The sequence below is a fragment of the Cucurbita pepo genome, chromosome 11 (genome assembly GCF_057944985.1).
Source record: "Cucurbita pepo subsp. pepo isolate OVF chromosome 11, ASM5794498v1, whole genome shotgun sequence".
Classification (NCBI taxonomy): Eukaryota; Viridiplantae; Streptophyta; class Magnoliopsida; order Cucurbitales; family Cucurbitaceae; genus Cucurbita; species Cucurbita pepo.
Window position 1 is genome coordinate 1557081 of NC_141808.1, and position 16487 is coordinate 1573567.

At 32.4% G+C, this 16487-nt stretch overlaps 2 protein-coding genes and 2 long non-coding RNA genes across 4 annotated transcripts; all 4 read right to left on the minus strand.

The window, feature by feature from the left end:
* Positions 1-80: 80 nt before the first annotated feature.
* Positions 81-2280, minus strand: LOC111804918 (eukaryotic translation initiation factor 5A-2). Its single transcript, XM_023689748.2, has 5 exons — positions 2064-2280; positions 1129-1251; positions 951-1007; positions 413-487; positions 81-337 (listed from the first exon to the last, which is right to left on the minus strand). Exons 1-5 carry the CDS (start codon positions 2184-2186, stop codon positions 233-235), a joined length of 483 nt encoding a protein of 160 aa, XP_023545516.1. The 5' UTR covers positions 2187-2280; the 3' UTR covers positions 81-232.
* A 3295-nt stretch (positions 2281-5575) lies between these two features.
* LOC111804917 (putative WRKY transcription factor 40) lies at positions 5576-7546 on the minus strand. Its single transcript, XM_087128232.1, has 4 exons — positions 7349-7546; positions 6960-7259; positions 6606-6722; positions 5576-6251 (listed from the first exon to the last, which is right to left on the minus strand). The coding sequence occupies exons 1-4, from the start codon at positions 7457-7459 to the stop codon at positions 5853-5855; spliced, it is 927 nt and encodes a 308-aa protein (XP_086984358.1). The 5' UTR covers positions 7460-7546; the 3' UTR covers positions 5576-5852.
* Positions 7547-10953: 3407 nt separating this feature from the next.
* LOC147790074 (uncharacterized) lies at positions 10954-11367 on the minus strand. Its single transcript, XR_015423018.1, has 2 exons — positions 11294-11367; positions 10954-11201 (listed from the first exon to the last, which is right to left on the minus strand). It is a non-coding gene; the product is annotated as an uncharacterized LOC147790074 (long non-coding RNA).
* A 1-nt stretch (position 11368) lies between these two features.
* LOC111806140 (uncharacterized) lies at positions 11369-15072 on the minus strand. Its single transcript, XR_002816746.2, has 2 exons — positions 14050-15072; positions 11369-13180 (listed from the first exon to the last, which is right to left on the minus strand). It is a non-coding gene; the product is annotated as an uncharacterized LOC111806140 (long non-coding RNA).
* Between the last annotated feature and the right edge of the window lie 1415 nt (positions 15073-16487).

Consider the following 16487-nt stretch of genomic DNA (forward strand, 5'->3'; position numbering starts at 1 on the left):
AAAATATTCGTTCCCTTTTCCAACCGACGTAAGATCTCACACCGTTTAAGGTTAAAAGAATGACAATAGAGAGAAAAAAGTTCACAAAGTTATGAAACTCCCTATACTTTCTACTTATGAAAATCTATGTCCATTTGTTCAGAGAATATTAAACAACTTCCTACAAAAAGAAAAACACATCCAAAATTCAAAAAGAATAAATATCCTCAACTAAAACTTAAGGGAAGACTTGCTAACTCTTTGGGCCAATATCCTTCAAGCCACAGATTTGTTCCTCTCCCATGGCTGACATGACACTCACAACAAGGTCCTTTCCTTCTGCAAACCCATCTTTAATCTGAAACAGATGCATGAAACGCCTTTGTAAACATGTGGTTTTGTGTATTTAGGAGAAGTATGTGCAGAGCCTTACCTGAGTAAGTAAACTATCATCCGTAGGAAGCCTCAAATCATCCTTTGTGCTTCCATTGTCAGTCAAGAGGCTCACCTAACAACAAACCAGATTTCAGTGGGTCAATCATTGCATTGAAGTATATCCAACACGACGTCGTAACCTACAATACTAACACTTCAGACTTGCAGAGTACCGCACAAAGCAGACAACCTATTGATATCAATCAACAATTTAACATCACAAGGTAATCTATGAGTCTTGATTAGTTACTTGTTCATGTGCCTTCAACTCTTCAATTTATTTTTTCTTGTTAACCATTCCATTGTTAACCCAAGTAAAGATCAAACTGCTTCATGTAAGATATGAACTCATCATATATTGGTACAGGAAAATCTCTGTTAAGTATAATATTTTCAGTAAGAAATGAATCTATTCAGTATTTAAGTTAAAGACCTATGATGTCCACCAAGTTGGAATGAACATAAAAATGTCATGAATTCCATTGTCAACCTAAATTTTCGTACTCAAATAGCAAAATAATTAGGAAGAAACTCACAAATCCATCTTCAGAGATGTCGATAAGCTGATAATCGGTACGAGTAACCTCAGGAACCTATAGAGGGGAAGGGGAGAATGTGAGACAGAAAAGCTATGCAAACCCAACATTTAAAAACACACCAAAAAGCAAAGAAATAAGGAGAACTGCTAGCAAACAAGATAAATGGGGTACTCACATCACAGTTGTGGGACGATGGAACAATATCTTCAAGTTTTTTGGTGGTGAATATATCAATTGCCACAAAGTGACATTTAGCATGTCCATGCTTTCCAGTCTTGGACGTAGAAACCTCAACTACCTACTTTAACATAATATCATTAAAATGAGTAATATAAAGATCAAAGCTCCTAAACAGTTATGCCAATTGGGAATTCCTTTGGTAGCACATGAAGAGAACTTGTCAAACCCTGCCTCTTGAATGAACAAATAATAAGTAGAATTGGAGACGAGTTTTTTGTAATGCTCTAACAATGTATGGAAAGAGACCCATTTAGATCCAGCAATATGGGAGTGATGCATGATAAATCATAGCGATTCAATTGTAAAAACACCATAACAATGCAATAGTAACAAAAAAAAAAGAGGATCGGATAGTCTCTCTGAACCAAAATAACATTTAGAACCCTTATTGTTGGAGATTTAGGATCAAATCTATTTAAGAACTGTCCAATCAGTAGTAGATTTTTGAGAATGTTAATTGCAAAAGCTTATAAAAGTGAAGTCAGTAGAACTCAGAAATCCTTAAAAGAAATCCTAAGAAAAGTGACTATTAATTCGTTGAACCATATAATAAAAGACAACTCAAACAAAAGGTTAATGATTACATCTTTAAATGCCTAAATCATACAGGAAACTACTGAAAACAAACAGGCAAGAACAGTGATTAAAATCTAATTTCAACCTAAAAAACTCCACCACTCTCTTATTTACACAATGCATATTCGTAAATCTAGGAGCGCGGCAGCAACAATTTGGCATTAAACCAACGATAATCGAAACCAGCATTTTATCTAAAAAGTAGAACCGGAACCATAGCAATTGAGATTTCAGAGAAAAGAAGGAATCAATTCCTTCCATTAAATAAAAAGAGAGAAAATTGTAATGGGATACCTTACAAGGACGGCCCTTGATGACAAGGTAACCATTCTTGCGGATGGTTCCGGCCTGCTGAGGGAAGGTCTTGGAGGCTCCGGCGTCGGCCTTCGACTCGAATTGATGCTCTTCGTCCGACATTGAAGAATTCCGTACAAAACCAGAGGAAGATGAAGAAGAGATTTATTTGTATTTAGGAATTAGAATTTAGATATGGCGGCAGCATTTTCGCAAGCATCACTCCGCCCTTTATATAATATATATTTTTTAAAAATATATATTTTTTTTAAAAAGATTTTGTTTAATAATAAAATTAAAACTAACCAACTTATATAATACCAAAATTTATATTAAAAAAAAAAAGAAAAAAAAATCATATTTAAAAGTTTGAAGAACAAAAATTAAACTTTGGGCCTGGGCTAGGTTTATTTGGGCCTAACCCATCAAAGCTCGACTTATTTATGGGCCTGATCAATTAAATTTGGGTTTATTTTATCTATTTTGGGCCTAATGCCGCATGACCCGTTTATTTGGGCCTAGCCCATTAAAGCTTGACTTATTTATGGGCCTGATCAATTAAATTTGGGTATTTTATATTTCTATTTTGGGCCTAATGCCGCATGACCCGTTTATTTGGGCCTAGCCCATTAAAGCTTGACTTATTTATGGGCCTGACCAATTAAATTTGGGTTTATTTTATATTTCTATTTTGGGCCTAATGCCGCATGACCCGTTTATTTGGGCCTAGCCCATTAAAGCTTGACTTATTTATGGGCCTTATCAATTAAATTTGGGTTTATTCTATATTCTATATTGGGCCTAATGCCACATGACCGAGTTTCGACCCTTTATCTCTTTTTGTCACACGACCGTTCAGGGTCATTATTGAAACGCTCTCGACCTTCAAGTAAATTCTAAAGAATTATCGAGTCTATTTCAACCAAGAAAGAGTAAATTACTGCTTCCTCGACTATAACTATACTCTTTAGGAGAGTAATAGTGTAACAACACAAATCCCACTGTTAATAGATATTGTTCGTTTTGACCAATTACGTATCGCCATCAGCCTCACGGTTTTAAAACGAGTCTATTAGGGAGAGGTTTCTACACCCTTATAAGGTATGTTTTGTTCTCCCCTCTCCAACCAATATGAGATTTCACAATGTTTCGATGAGCTCTACAAAGCTAACAAACCTCAATTTCCACAATTGCCTCGTTAATGCATGTATCCTTCACGATTTCTACGTCAATTTCTCATCAAATAGACCGCATGATTATCTTGTAAAAAAATCCTAAAAGAAAGCATTTTTTCCACATAAAAGGACAAAGAAATGGTAGGAGAGTTGATGTAAAAGGATTTGATTATTAACCAAACAAGTCAAGTGGCTTATTGTCAAAGTAGACTCTAAGCTTAAGCTTTGTTCATTATCAATCACATCAATATAATATTTTTCTATCATCCCAATCGACTTAGATGTGAAATGAGATATAACATATTTTATATTATACTTACCGTTTTTCTCTTGATTATTATATCTAAAACTCTGAGCAAGAAAATATTATCGTTATATTTATTAATTTTAATAGATGCAACAACCCAATTAATAAAATTATAAGCTAAAAATAGTAATGGAATAAAAACAAAATGCAATAATTAGGGAAAAAAAAAGCTAAGAAAGGAGGAAAATAAGGTTAGGAACAAAAATTCCACGTCAACGGTTGTCCACGTCAATCGTACAATAAATGTACTTATTATCAGATACCAACAAATCCAAATTAAAAATCCATGCACCAATCAAAATTCGTTTTTGATTCCTGTGAGAATTAATATTCTCCATTGAATTTGAATATTTAAAAGATAATAAATCCACGTCGCGGACACGTGGCCCCAGCTTGGATAAGGTTTTCTTTTTCAATCATGACAAAGTTGGGGATTTTATTTTGAAATTTCTTTTTATTTTTTTTATTATTTTTTTTTAGTTACAAGATGCCCTACTACGTTATTTGTTTCATTAACACAATCATGAATTTTGATTACCAGCTAGGGGTGTGCATGAGTTGAGTTGGATTAGGTCGAAAATTTTACTAAATCAACTCCCAGAGATAGATTGGTGATCCCAATAATTTCAACTGAGTTTATTACAGATCAACTCAACCCAACTCCCTAGTTTTTTTGTTAGGTGGTTAATCTATTCTTTTATTTATTTATTTAAAAATCATATTTATCTTCCATATATTAAAAAAAAAAATTAACCTAATCCAAACCCAAAAAAACATAATTCAACCAAATTTTATAGTTTGGGTCGAGTAATCTAGGTTGATTGGGTTCTCTCGTCATTTAACCCACCCCTATTATAAACTTAGTCTCTGAACTTTGAAACCTAATAAAATTTTATCGTTTTAATTTTGTGTCAATTAAATATGCGAATTTTAAGAATATCAAAATTTATTATAGTTTTTAAAGTTAAGAGCGAAACGATATAACCAAATTCAAAATTTATAAACTAAATTTATAATTTAATCTATCCTATGAAACTAAAATCTATACCAAATATGTAAAAGATATAGCTTAGCACGTAAGTTTGAGATCAATAAATTAAAAAATCAAACATAAATTTATCATATCTATGAATGTAAACACATTTAATAAGACGTGAGATATTCAAATCTTTCTAGAACTTAAAAAAAAATTAAAAGAAAAAAAAAAAAAAACTAGCCAAAGAGAAAAGTGGTTATAGAGAGGAGATGAAGTTGGTTGTGGGGGTCAAATTATGATTTCTTCAACAGGAAGTCTTGAGGAACTTTCTCCACAAGACAATGGGGATAAAATGAAGACTGGTCTCAACCATTATTTCGTGGGGATTAAGAAACAATTAAATAAATTTATAAAAAATCCGAAGACCAAGATTTCCTTTTTATTTCAATTATTTTTATTTTATGACACAGATTATTAGCCCATAACTTTCAGTCGCCTGCAAGTCAGTGCTCTATATGAACACAAATCGGCTGTTTTAACCTCTTTTTTTAATTAGGGTTTCTTCTTTTGTCAACTTTTCCGGCGCTGAGTCGGTCTGTGCTTACGCGGTGCCCGCTTTCCCACGCCGGCCGACGCCCGCCTGACTAATTTTTTTTATTATTTTTTTTATTTTTCTCACTGTTCCCACTGGTCACTGCCCAGTAGCTTCAACTCTTTTTTTTTTTTCTTTTTTTTTTTTTTTTTTTTGGGAATTGATATTCGTCCACTTTTCAATGTAATGAAAAGCCTCTTTGGATTACCTTTTCAATCCCAAGTTTTCTTCCTCTTTGTCCTTTCCAATACATATTTATTGTCTTTTCTTTAATTTAAATCTTTATTTGAATCGAGGGGAGAAAGATCATAAGTAAGAAACATTATCTCTGTTGGCACGAAGTCTTTCGTGAAAACCAAAAGCAAAGTCTATCATACTATCGTGGAGGATCAAGATTACTAACGAATGGGTTTCATGGTGATGCAAACTTGGGGATAGGTATGGATCCAATCAAACATAAAATAAAACGAAATAGGATATATTATTAGTGGGAATATCAACAAAAATGGGCCAATATACATAAAAAAAATCAAGATCCTAACAAAATAAGTTGATGAGAAGAGGAAGGGTTTGATTTTACGGCTCGATACAGACAGCCCCTCATCAAACCTAATGCCAATTTTTCACCATAGCCACCTCAAGTTTCAATCCTGGCTAAAAGAGGGAAGAATTGAATCTTTTATTTCAGTGTTCATTAAATATAGTATGCTGAGGATTATATGCCAACAAATCATAATTATTATCGCCAGATTTCTTTATCGACCATGGTTCCAGTAATGGCAGTGGCAAGGGCTCTGGTGAAGTTTGGGTCTCTGGTCAAAAGGGAAGCCATTTGTTGAACTAGAATAGTTTGGGTTGATGAAGAAGCTGGGGGTGTTTCAAGTTCTGGAACTGAAGCTTTCACAGTGGTCGTCGTTGATGGGGATTTGGATAAATAATCATAGGTTACAACGGAAGGCATTATTGATGGACCTTTGACGACTGAGGAGGAGGGTGATGAAACAGAAGAATCTAGATTTGAACCCAACTGAATTGGTCCAACCAATTGATACTCAATTCCAGAATTAGGTTTCGGGTGATTGTGCTCTCCTTCATAAGTGGCCACTAAATAGGATGGATCTTCAACACTTCTTTGCACCTATAATGTTGCCCCAAAAAAAAAAAAAAAAAAAAAAAAAGACAGACAAAGAAAGGAGATTATGACTATCCAAAACAAATTCCTCCTCACAAGTTCTGATGAGTTTGATAACCTTTTGATTTTTTATCGAATTTTTGTTATTTAATCATTTAACGATATTGTTATCAAACTATGAACTGAGCCGATCTATTAGTTGGTAAGAGTATTAGAGCAGCGATTTTTGTGGATTTTATGGAAAGAAATCTAAATAGTATGGAATACAATACAGTGCAAAAGAGTTGAAAAATTAATGAGAGAAGAAAAATAGGTTGATTGAAACGTATAAGGCGACAGAAGAAAGTTCGAGGAAATTACCTTTCTTTTCACCGGGCAACTAGGAGCAAATGAGCATTTATAGTAAGCTCTAGGGGAGGGGTTGTCTTTAGTGACTTTTTGACCATATTTCCTCCATTGATATCCATCCTTCACAACCTACAAATTTAGAATTAATACTCTTTTTCAAATCCGCATAAATTTTCACGTCAAACTACTTAGAGTTCCACTATCACGAAATTATTCTGACAAAAGCAAGAAACGGACGCAACTAATGATTCCATTTCAGTTTCTTCACAACAAAATCAAATAAAATCATAACAGAAAACACGGACGCGAAAATTTACTAAATCGAATAATCGTGAAACTAAAATGCGTATTGCATTTGTTACGTACCAGGCTGGAATCGGAAACTGGCGTCAAAACCAAAACTCTCATGACCTTCGGCTTACTGCTTTCTCTAGGTCTCTTATAACACGAATCATCGTCGCTACAGCAGCCACAATATTGATCAGATCCGTTCCGATTGAAGTTGCAACTATCGCAACCTGCCTTTCGCTTCCTCGATTTGAACATCAAACGGATCACCTGATTTTGCAGAAGAATGTAATTCTCAACGACGCGTCCTAGCATCTGATTTAGCTTCTGATTCTCCGAACTCATCCGATTCAACTTTTCGGCAAGAACAGCCGGTGTCTGTAAGATGATGAAGATCTGATTTAAGTATTCATTGCTGTGATTAGAAAAGTAAATTAGAGGTTTAATTAAATTTGTCAACAACCGACCTCTGCTTTAAGTGGAGTAAGAGTAGAAGTGGCCGGAGATTCGTCATCGGTGTACGGCGGAGGATTGAAATTCAGATCGAGAGAAGTATTGATGGTGGCTGAGGGTTCCATATTCTAGAAGAAGGGAGAATTTCAAGCGCAGAGGAATTGTCAAACCGGGAAACAAGTTTCTTAGACTGAACGAATAGAGCCATGAGCGCGCCCTCTTTTATACGGGAAAAAACAGATTTCGTGATTATGTGGAAAATAATTTTTTTTTTCTTTTATGACGATTTCTTTTTTTCCAACTACAACGTGGTTTTCAGACGTAGGATTTTTATTTATTATTTTTAATTAAATATATGCCAAAAATTGTTATAAATACTTCTCAATTTTATTTTATTTTTCCATTTTTAATAATTATTTTATATTTTTAAGGAATAATTTATGTATTTTTAATATAATTTTAATGTAAAACATCTTAATAATTTCTACGTCCCCGATCCCGTTTCGTTTAGGGGAGAAATCTCTACTTACTCACTTTTTCCTCCAATTCTCGTTTAAATTAGGATTTCTGCCGATTCGAAACCCTAATTATTGTGTTTAAAGATATATAAATATCCTAAATTACTTTTTCCTCCATTTCTCGTTTAAATTAGGATTTCTGCCTAAACCATAATTATTGTGTTTAAAGATATATAAATATCCTAAATCTCGATGAATAATTGTATTTTGTTAATATTTTTTCTATTAATTATACAAACCCAAATGGAACGTAAGGAAAGGAATCAATTGATACCGTTTGTAAAGTTTAAGGATTAAATAGATGTAATGTTAAAGTTAGGGACATAAATATATATTTTATCTGATAATAATAATAATATTCTTTTTTTTTCTTTTAAGAAAAAACTATATATAATCCTATATTTGAAACAATCAATTTGTTTGCTTAAAAAAGAAATAATCAATATTCAAGAAAATTTCATAAAATAAAAATATCAATATTCAATATTCTTAATTTATGACTGTTTCTTAAATGTTTTTCAAACTTTTGAGTATTTTAATTTGGTTTAAATACTAATTAATTTAAATTAGCAACTAAACTAAATATTAACTAAATTATACAAATGATTTTTTTTTTTTTTTTTTTTTTTTTTTAACTAAAAATAGGATATTTCAAGCATATGCCATACACATTCTAAGAGTTGCAAAAATTCGGTAGCTTCAGAGCTCCCCGACTTAAATATGTCATCTCGTACAAGCATAGTTTATACTCATTCGTGTACTTTATTGTCTCGAAATGGTACAACCTTCAATGCTTTGATATCCAATTGTTGTACCGAATGCCACACACACACACAAATAGAAATTAAACAAAGATAGAAAGATTTACGTGTTCGGAGAGAAGAAATTCCCCTACATCCACGGGTGGTAGCCAATCACTACAACCAAAGTGTTAAGTGTATCTCTCACACTCTCACACTACAAAGTCTCACAACAACGTTTCTCTCAATTGCCAATTGCCTCTAGACAAATACAAAATGGCAATGACTTAAATATGTTGTCTCGTACAAGCACAATTTATACTCATTCGTGTACTTAAGTCGGTACCGTTGGTGAAGCAATGTAACTTAATGTGTACATATATAGTGTATTAAGAGAGGTGCTTATTTTTATTATTGTTCTTTAATAGCGACCTATTGGTATAAGTGTTGAAAAATACATGTTGTTATGCTTAATTTATTATAATTAAGTTGACGCTAAAAAATGTTTGACCTATTAAAATATTAAGACATACTCATAATTTATAAACTTTAAAAATGTATTGTCACACTCCAAACACGGATCGCACACGATGAGTTGGTCGCTTTCATGATAGTTGAAAAAAAAAGAGAGAAAAATGAAAAGTATTTATTATTTCAAAAATTGTAAATTTGACGTCATAATCTCCATGAATTCTATTTTAAACAAATATTTGAATTAAATTAATTCCTATACAATTTTCTAAATCATATATATAATTTTCTTTAGAATTAACATAAATATAATGTAATAAATAATGTTAAATAGAATGATTTATTTTGAAAGAAAAAAAAAAGGATGTTTATTTTGTTTATAAACTAAAACTTTTAATGGTGTTTAATAATTCATTGACTTTGTTCGATATTTTTTAAAGTTTATAAATTTAATAAATAAATTATTTAAAAACTTTTGAATATGTCAGCAAAAAATACAAAATTAAAAAATTTATGAAATTATCAAATAAATAAAAATATGAAAACTTATAAATTAAATTAAATTATACTATTTTATGCTGATGTAATGAGAAATGATTTTTGGTAATTTTGTTAGGGCAATTATTTGAAGATTGAATTCTTACGTCAATATATTATTTTATAATATTTTTATTTATTATTATTTTTTCTTAAATACAAAGCAAATTTGAAATTTAGAAAAGGGTAAGATAAATGGATGCGTGGTTTACTCAATCTATTTATTTCTTTTTAATTAATGGTGCTAATAATATTTTATAAAAATAATGGCATAATTATTATTATGATGTTAATAACTTTTATCATCGATATAAATTTAATGTACCATGTGCAACGTTTCCTTAAAATGCGATCAAAATAAAAATTAAATAAATATTTATTTTTAGTACATAAATAGAGCATGAAAATTTGAATTTATATTAAATTTTCATAATTAAAAAATATATATTCAGGTCTAAAAGCTAATGACAAAAGCATCTTGAGTGAAATTTCAAGGAAATTTCTTTGATGAAGACAGATTCGTTTATTTCTTTATTTAAAATATGGTTTTCATTTTTTTTATTTTCTTGAAAATATTGGTTTTCCTTGAATTTCTCAGAAATTTCCATGAAGACGTGTTGAATCTCATCTATCAGACTAAGCAAAAAAAAAAAAATAATAAATAATAATAATAATAATAATAATAAATAAATAAATAAAATACAAATACAAATGTCTTCTAATAAAATATTGGAAGCAATACGAATCAATGAATTAAAAGCAAAAATCAAGTTTGAATATTATTTTGGAATAGTAAAAGGATTAACATGTTTATGAATGAAAATATTTTATATTTTTAAAAAATATATCCAAATGTAAATAGCTTTTAAATACTTGTACCAAATATGCACATTTTCCATGCGTTCAAATGAGTGGATACCATCAATTATCATATCAAAAGTCTACGATTTGATCTCTCAACTAAAAATCGTTCGAACTATAAAAAAAAAAAAAAATTATATCCCTATATCCCATCTCTCATGGTTCGTGCTTATTCGGTTGTTGATCTTTTCTAAGAGCATAATATTCGTGACCCCTATGTCTTAACGAGAGATCCTTATGTATGGATCCCACAGACACCGAAATGAGCACAAGCCATGTGGATCCCCAACATATCACCTTCTACAAGAATAGCAGAACCAATTAGCAAGGAATCATCGACGCCCACCGACAATGCTCCTCTATGGTTTTGTTAGAGCACACGGGGACTCGACAACACTTGACAAAGGAATAGGTCACAAATTGACAAATGTCCGTTACACGAGGCCAAAATCTTATAAAAAAAACATAAACACAAATTACACAAACCTAATCTTCTCAACCCCAACTCATAATCAAATCTATTAAACGTACTATCAATCTAAATTATTTGCAATGTAATAATCATATTTACAGAAGGAAGAAACTACACAAAGAACTGATGTCACAATAATGAGGCAATAATGACGACATCAACATTACCAACCCACGACATAGTTGAACAATATAATAAGGAACAAGTAGTTTGGAATTGGTTGTCCGAATTTAGGTAGACGAGGGGGAGGTAGCATAGGAAGAACAAACTACAAGGAAAAAAAAAAAGACCAAGAAAAAGACCCAATGAGTCGTTCAAAAAAGCCATAAAACTTATGAGATGGAAGGATGATGTCATTACCATGAACGAAGCTGCGCATGTCATCACAATGTCTGGATTTTCCCCAAAACTGGAACACACAAAATAAAGACCAAGCAAAATTCCATGTTTATTTTGTAGAAATAATATGGAAAGTTTGAACATTCCCATAAATGATGTCCATATACAACGAACTTGAATTTAGTCTACTTGTGCGCGTCTACTACAGACCGTAGACTTTCTTGGAATTGCCATTAGATATTGAAGAGATCTGATCGCCAAAAAGGAACCCAACCGGCCAAGTTTCGTCCTGCACATCCATTAAAAACAGACCCAGCAAGCCCTAAATCCACCGGGCCGTGCGTTCAGAACAGACCCAGTAACCCAGGAAGTAGATTGTCACCGAACATCCTATGCAGTCATTTTTGGTACCGACCACAATAAAGAAAAACATTCATAAAAAATTAGAACATTTCCAACAAAACATGGGAAGTGTCTTATAAAGAACCAAATAAGTCCACCCTGCGTTTTGGCTATACAGCCCTCTTCCTGTTAAGCTGCTCAAGGTCTTCCTTCCACTTATCTCAAGTTTCCAATTCCATCATCTACAAGTCCACCGTAATAGCAAAATAAGAGGGCATTAAACCTCAGAAAGATGAGAATTTTGGCTGAAAGCAAAGGGGGGAGACATCATATTATATAGCTATTCAACATTAAATTATTCGGAAAAAGTTTAGAAGGCATGGAAGGGCCTTACAGTATCAAGAAGGGTAGTGTGAAGTGTGAAAAAAGTGTCATCATGCATCGCTACTTTCGTGTCAAAACATGTGCAACATCTGAATATGCAAAAGGAATTAAGATGGGCATGGTTCGACTTGGCATGAAGATAGGTTCTTACAAATTGATGAACTCGGCATGAATGTCAAAAGTAATCAAGTTATTCAAGGAACAAAAAATGAAACCATGAACTACATAAAAACTAGTATAGAAGTTGCAAGTTTAGCAAGCGACTCCTATAATTGATATCATACCCTTATATGCACGCATGATGCAAGAATGTGTAACCTGGCACACAACACAATATTTGTACAAACGATATCTACACTACACACACACGGAATGACAAAACTAAAAGGCAATCTCTAAAATGTAAAACTATAGTACACACAGAATGATACTCTTTTTATGGAAAACAAATAAGATACCACTCATAGATAACGAAGGAACATTTCAAAATAAAGAAATTAAAATTATTTAAAAATCAACACAAAATTAATTTCTATCAACTTCAACTAGCGAGGTGAAAGGATTTCCCTTATCACTAACCCAGGTTGAAAATAAATATTTCACTTATTGATTATTAAGATAATGATACCCTCCTCCATAAACTTGAATTAGAGAGAAACTTGACTAATTTCGAAGAATTCCATAAAATTATTAATATACTACTTAGGAGGGCAACATAGGTCTGGCTAGAAAAGATTTGAAAAGCACAATTGCATTTAAGATCTAATAGAAAGGCACGTACTGATTAGCTTTATTCGAAATCATATATTTATAATAATCCTAGCTTTAAAACATTGCAATAAATTCGAAATATTCTTCACAGCATCCAGCAGCAGAAGCGGCAGTTACAAATGCAAGGTAAAAGAAATCAAGACTGTGATACCTAAGTGTAGCACATTAAATTCCGTTGATCGGCGTGAAAATTATGACCCCTATAATGTAGCATTTTCTCCAACGTCCTATCAATAATTATTGCGCAAAAACGGAAATGAACATTATTGCGTAAAAACGTCACCTCCAAATGCCCAGTAAACATCGGATAATAAGGAAATTCCCGAGCATTAACTCGCAAAAAGAGAATGAAGCCTGTTAAAGCGAACAGCTGCTCAATTAAACACATACATCTTTACATTATCCTCACACCTGTACGACGATACGCAACTTCATTAGAAAAAGATTCAAGAACAATCAATTGACATTTTGCTTCTTAAAATTTTAATCTTAACCCTACAAGATGCAAGTAGGAAAACATGCAACCTAGCAAGTAAATTCTTACAATTTCTAATACATGGGAAGGGGAGTGGTACATGGTGATATCAGATATTCGAGGAAGTTAAATTGAAAAAGTATTGTGTGATGGGGCAATTAATTCTATCGAAGCAATCTCTAGCACTACGGCGAGCAGAGGTCTAAAATTCAATTGAAAAAGAGTAAAATACACCACACAAGTTGCATAAACGAATATGATTTCCTACAAATACTAAAGAGCAAGGAAGTTAAGTGCAAATTGTTTGGTAATCTTGCAAATTATGACATTATAGATAAAGCAAGATCTCCAATCAATTAATATATTGAGAGATCGTAATAGCCATAATAGCAGTGAAAGGGAAACCGAGAATCAGATTTCAATCATAGGAAAACAAAAAATACACGAACCGGAAATTAGATTAGAGGTTCTCCTTCTCCGCCTTATGAACCATCCATTGGTAGACTAATATCAACGTCGTTCAATTTCTAGGTAACATAGGGTTTTTTTCAAATGACCTACAGAAGCTATCTAGTGTGAACTTCATCATCAACGATACTTTTAGGAATTTTTTTGGAGAAAACAGAAACCGATGACATGAATTCAAATCAAAGCATGCGTATATTAAGAAACTAGTGCATCAAATGATAAAGAGGCCATAATAAAAATGCCAAAAAAAAAATAACAAGAGAAACATAAACTATTGCTCGAGAGGGAAAAGAATAGAGAGAGAGAGGAGAGAGAGACCAATAGGGAGAGGACCAACCTATATCTACATTGAGAGCGGTCCCGTTGTACGGTATTTTCATGGTCGCGCCGATAACTCCGATCAGTGAGCAACATGAAAAGGCACGCTCTAAAAAACTGCAAATCCGATTCACTGGATGAAAGACACATACAATTCCAAGTCCAAAAAAGAATGCGAAACTAAAACGGCAAACCGATGGCAAAAAATTACGGAGCCCGATCCATCTATCGAATCTGACAGAGAGAGAAGTGAGCACGCAAAAGCATTAGTATACACTTTATACCAAGTGCCTCTGGGTGCTCACTCTCTTCTGTCAAATTCCAAGTCCCAGGGACGATTACCTATAGAGTAAAACACCATCAAGAACGATAAACAAATAATTTTCAGTAAATAATCTTTCACATGTGTAATGGAGACAAACGTATACACATAGAAATCCGCAGAGAGACGAGAGAGAGATAGATCATATAATGATGAAGACGACGAAGCGAGAACAGATCCGGAGCATCAAAAACCATAAAGCCGCTCAAAATCCAAACCATCAACACACCATTTCATGAAGGAACAAACATTTTCTGAAGGTACTGGAAATTAATTAGGGCTTTTAGGTTCAGTACGAAATAAATAAGCGGTTAAAGAAACAAAAGAAAAAAAAAAAAAAAAAAAAAACCTCGATTCTCTCTCCTCCATGCAGGACGTCGGTAACAGTGCCGACAACACGTAATTAAAAGCTTCTGAAAGACAAATCAAACAGTGCCGTGACCACGGTGAGCATCGCAACGTTCCTCAAAGAGAATCCACAACAAGAACGAAAAATCATGAGCAAGAACGAAGAAAATCGATACGAACAGATGAATCAAAACAAACAGATTAGCACAAAGAAAAGAAGAAATCAGATCGATCCAATCCGATCCAGGAGCAGTAACCAAGAGCTTCAAATCTTATCGTTTAAATCAAAATCTCCACACGCAGTTTGTTTTTATTGCGAAAGAAACACAAAATGGATCGAGATCTTTCCGGACGCGAAGAAGAAAAAAAAGAAAAAAACGGAGGGGGGGAATCCAGTATTCCGCTCACATTGAAACCGAGTAATCATAAAAACGGTGCGTTCACGTGTCAGTTTTTAATTGGACAGAGATGATTGTCGAGGGTACGTGCCGGAGTACGGAGTGTCGTGACTGAGAATAAATCCTGACCGTAGATTCCGACTTCGCAGATAGGGTGAATCCCAACCGTAGGATCATTATCATTGAGGTAGGGCCACCAGATGTCGGTCGTCGCCTTGGAGAATGAGAGGTATTGTTGGAAAACACCAACAACAAACCTCAATACCTTATTTTTTTTCCGTTTCACAAATTAAAAATAATAATAATAATAAGAAAATTAAAATATAAAATAAAAATGATAATTGATGTTTTATTCACCCATAAAAATACATATACATATTTACATTAATGGGTCAACTTAACGTGGGAGGCCCGTGAAAAATGAGCATCTGGGACCACATTTTAATTTAATAAAGATGGGATATAAAATAATAATAAATACGAAACTTTATACTAACCGTTACATTGACTAACGAAGTTAAGTAAATTAATGTTGATTTATATATATATATAAATTAAAAAAAATGGGGAAAATAAAAAGGGGCTGAAATTTTCAGAATGTCAGGTAAATAAATTAATGGGAAGAAAGTGGAAAAAGAGAGGATTTTATGGGAAGCAGAGACCACGCTGTTAAAGGGGCAGTGATTGCTACGCATATCCAACTACCTTAATTTAACAATTCCATATGAAAAAATTACCTATTAATTAAGTAAGTAAATTAAATGGATGACATGAATTGTCCAATCAAATTACTGTAGTAAAAATTGCTAAAATTAAATATAAAATATATAAAAAGAAAGAATTAAAAATACATCATAAAGGTAATTCCACCTAAGCATTTTATATTAATATTAAATGATTTAATGATAAAAAGGGAATACATAAAATTTATGGGATTTTTGTTTGGAAATGGATATTCTTTTTTAAAAAAATTAATTATATTTAAAAAAATTGATTTGAAAGTTTTTATATATTTTCCTAAATAAAATTACCATTTTGTAGCACCTAAAAAGTGCACTAAAGGAAGATTTTATTTATTTATTTATTTATTATTGTTTTTTTTTTTTTTTTTTTTTTTTGTGGAGAAATTCCCAATCACATATTGGGGGGGACAGAATATATAGTAAAAGGAAGAGTCCTTGCTGGCCACCTGGCAGTAAATACATATATATATATATATATATATATATATATATATATATATATATATATATATATATTAATAAGTTTCTAGAGACAATGATTCTTCCTTTTTCAATTTAATTTTTTTAAATTATTATTTTCTCTATTTTCTTTAAAATAATATGGTATTTTAGTTGCATGCAACTACGAAATCGAAAAGAATAATAC

Excerpts from the sequence above, each read along its gene's own strand:
- LOC111804918 (XM_023689748.2), bottom strand. The coding sequence starts at position 2,186 with ATGTCGGACGAAGAGCATCAATTCGAGTCGAAGGCCGACGCCGGAGCC. Across the intron at positions 1,252-2,063 it reads TCAAGGGCCGTCCTTGTAAG|GTAGTTGAGGTTTCTACGTC; the intron begins GTATCCCATTAC and ends ATGTTAAAGTAG. Across the intron at positions 488-950 it reads ACATCTCTGAAGATGGATTT|GTGAGCCTCTTGACTGACAA; the intron begins GTGAGTTTCTTC and ends GTTTGTTGTTAG.
- LOC111804917 (XM_087128232.1), bottom strand. The coding sequence starts at position 7,459 with ATGGAACCCTCAGCCACCATCAATACTTCTCTCGATCTGAATTTCAAT. Across the intron at positions 7,260-7,348 it reads TTACTCCACTTAAAGCAGAG|ACACCGGCTGTTCTTGCCGA; the intron begins GTCGGTTGTTGA and ends ATCATCTTACAG. Across the intron at positions 6,723-6,959 it reads CAGTTTCCGATTCCAGCCTG|GTTGTGAAGGATGGATATCA; the intron begins GTACGTAACAAA and ends CTAAATTTGTAG.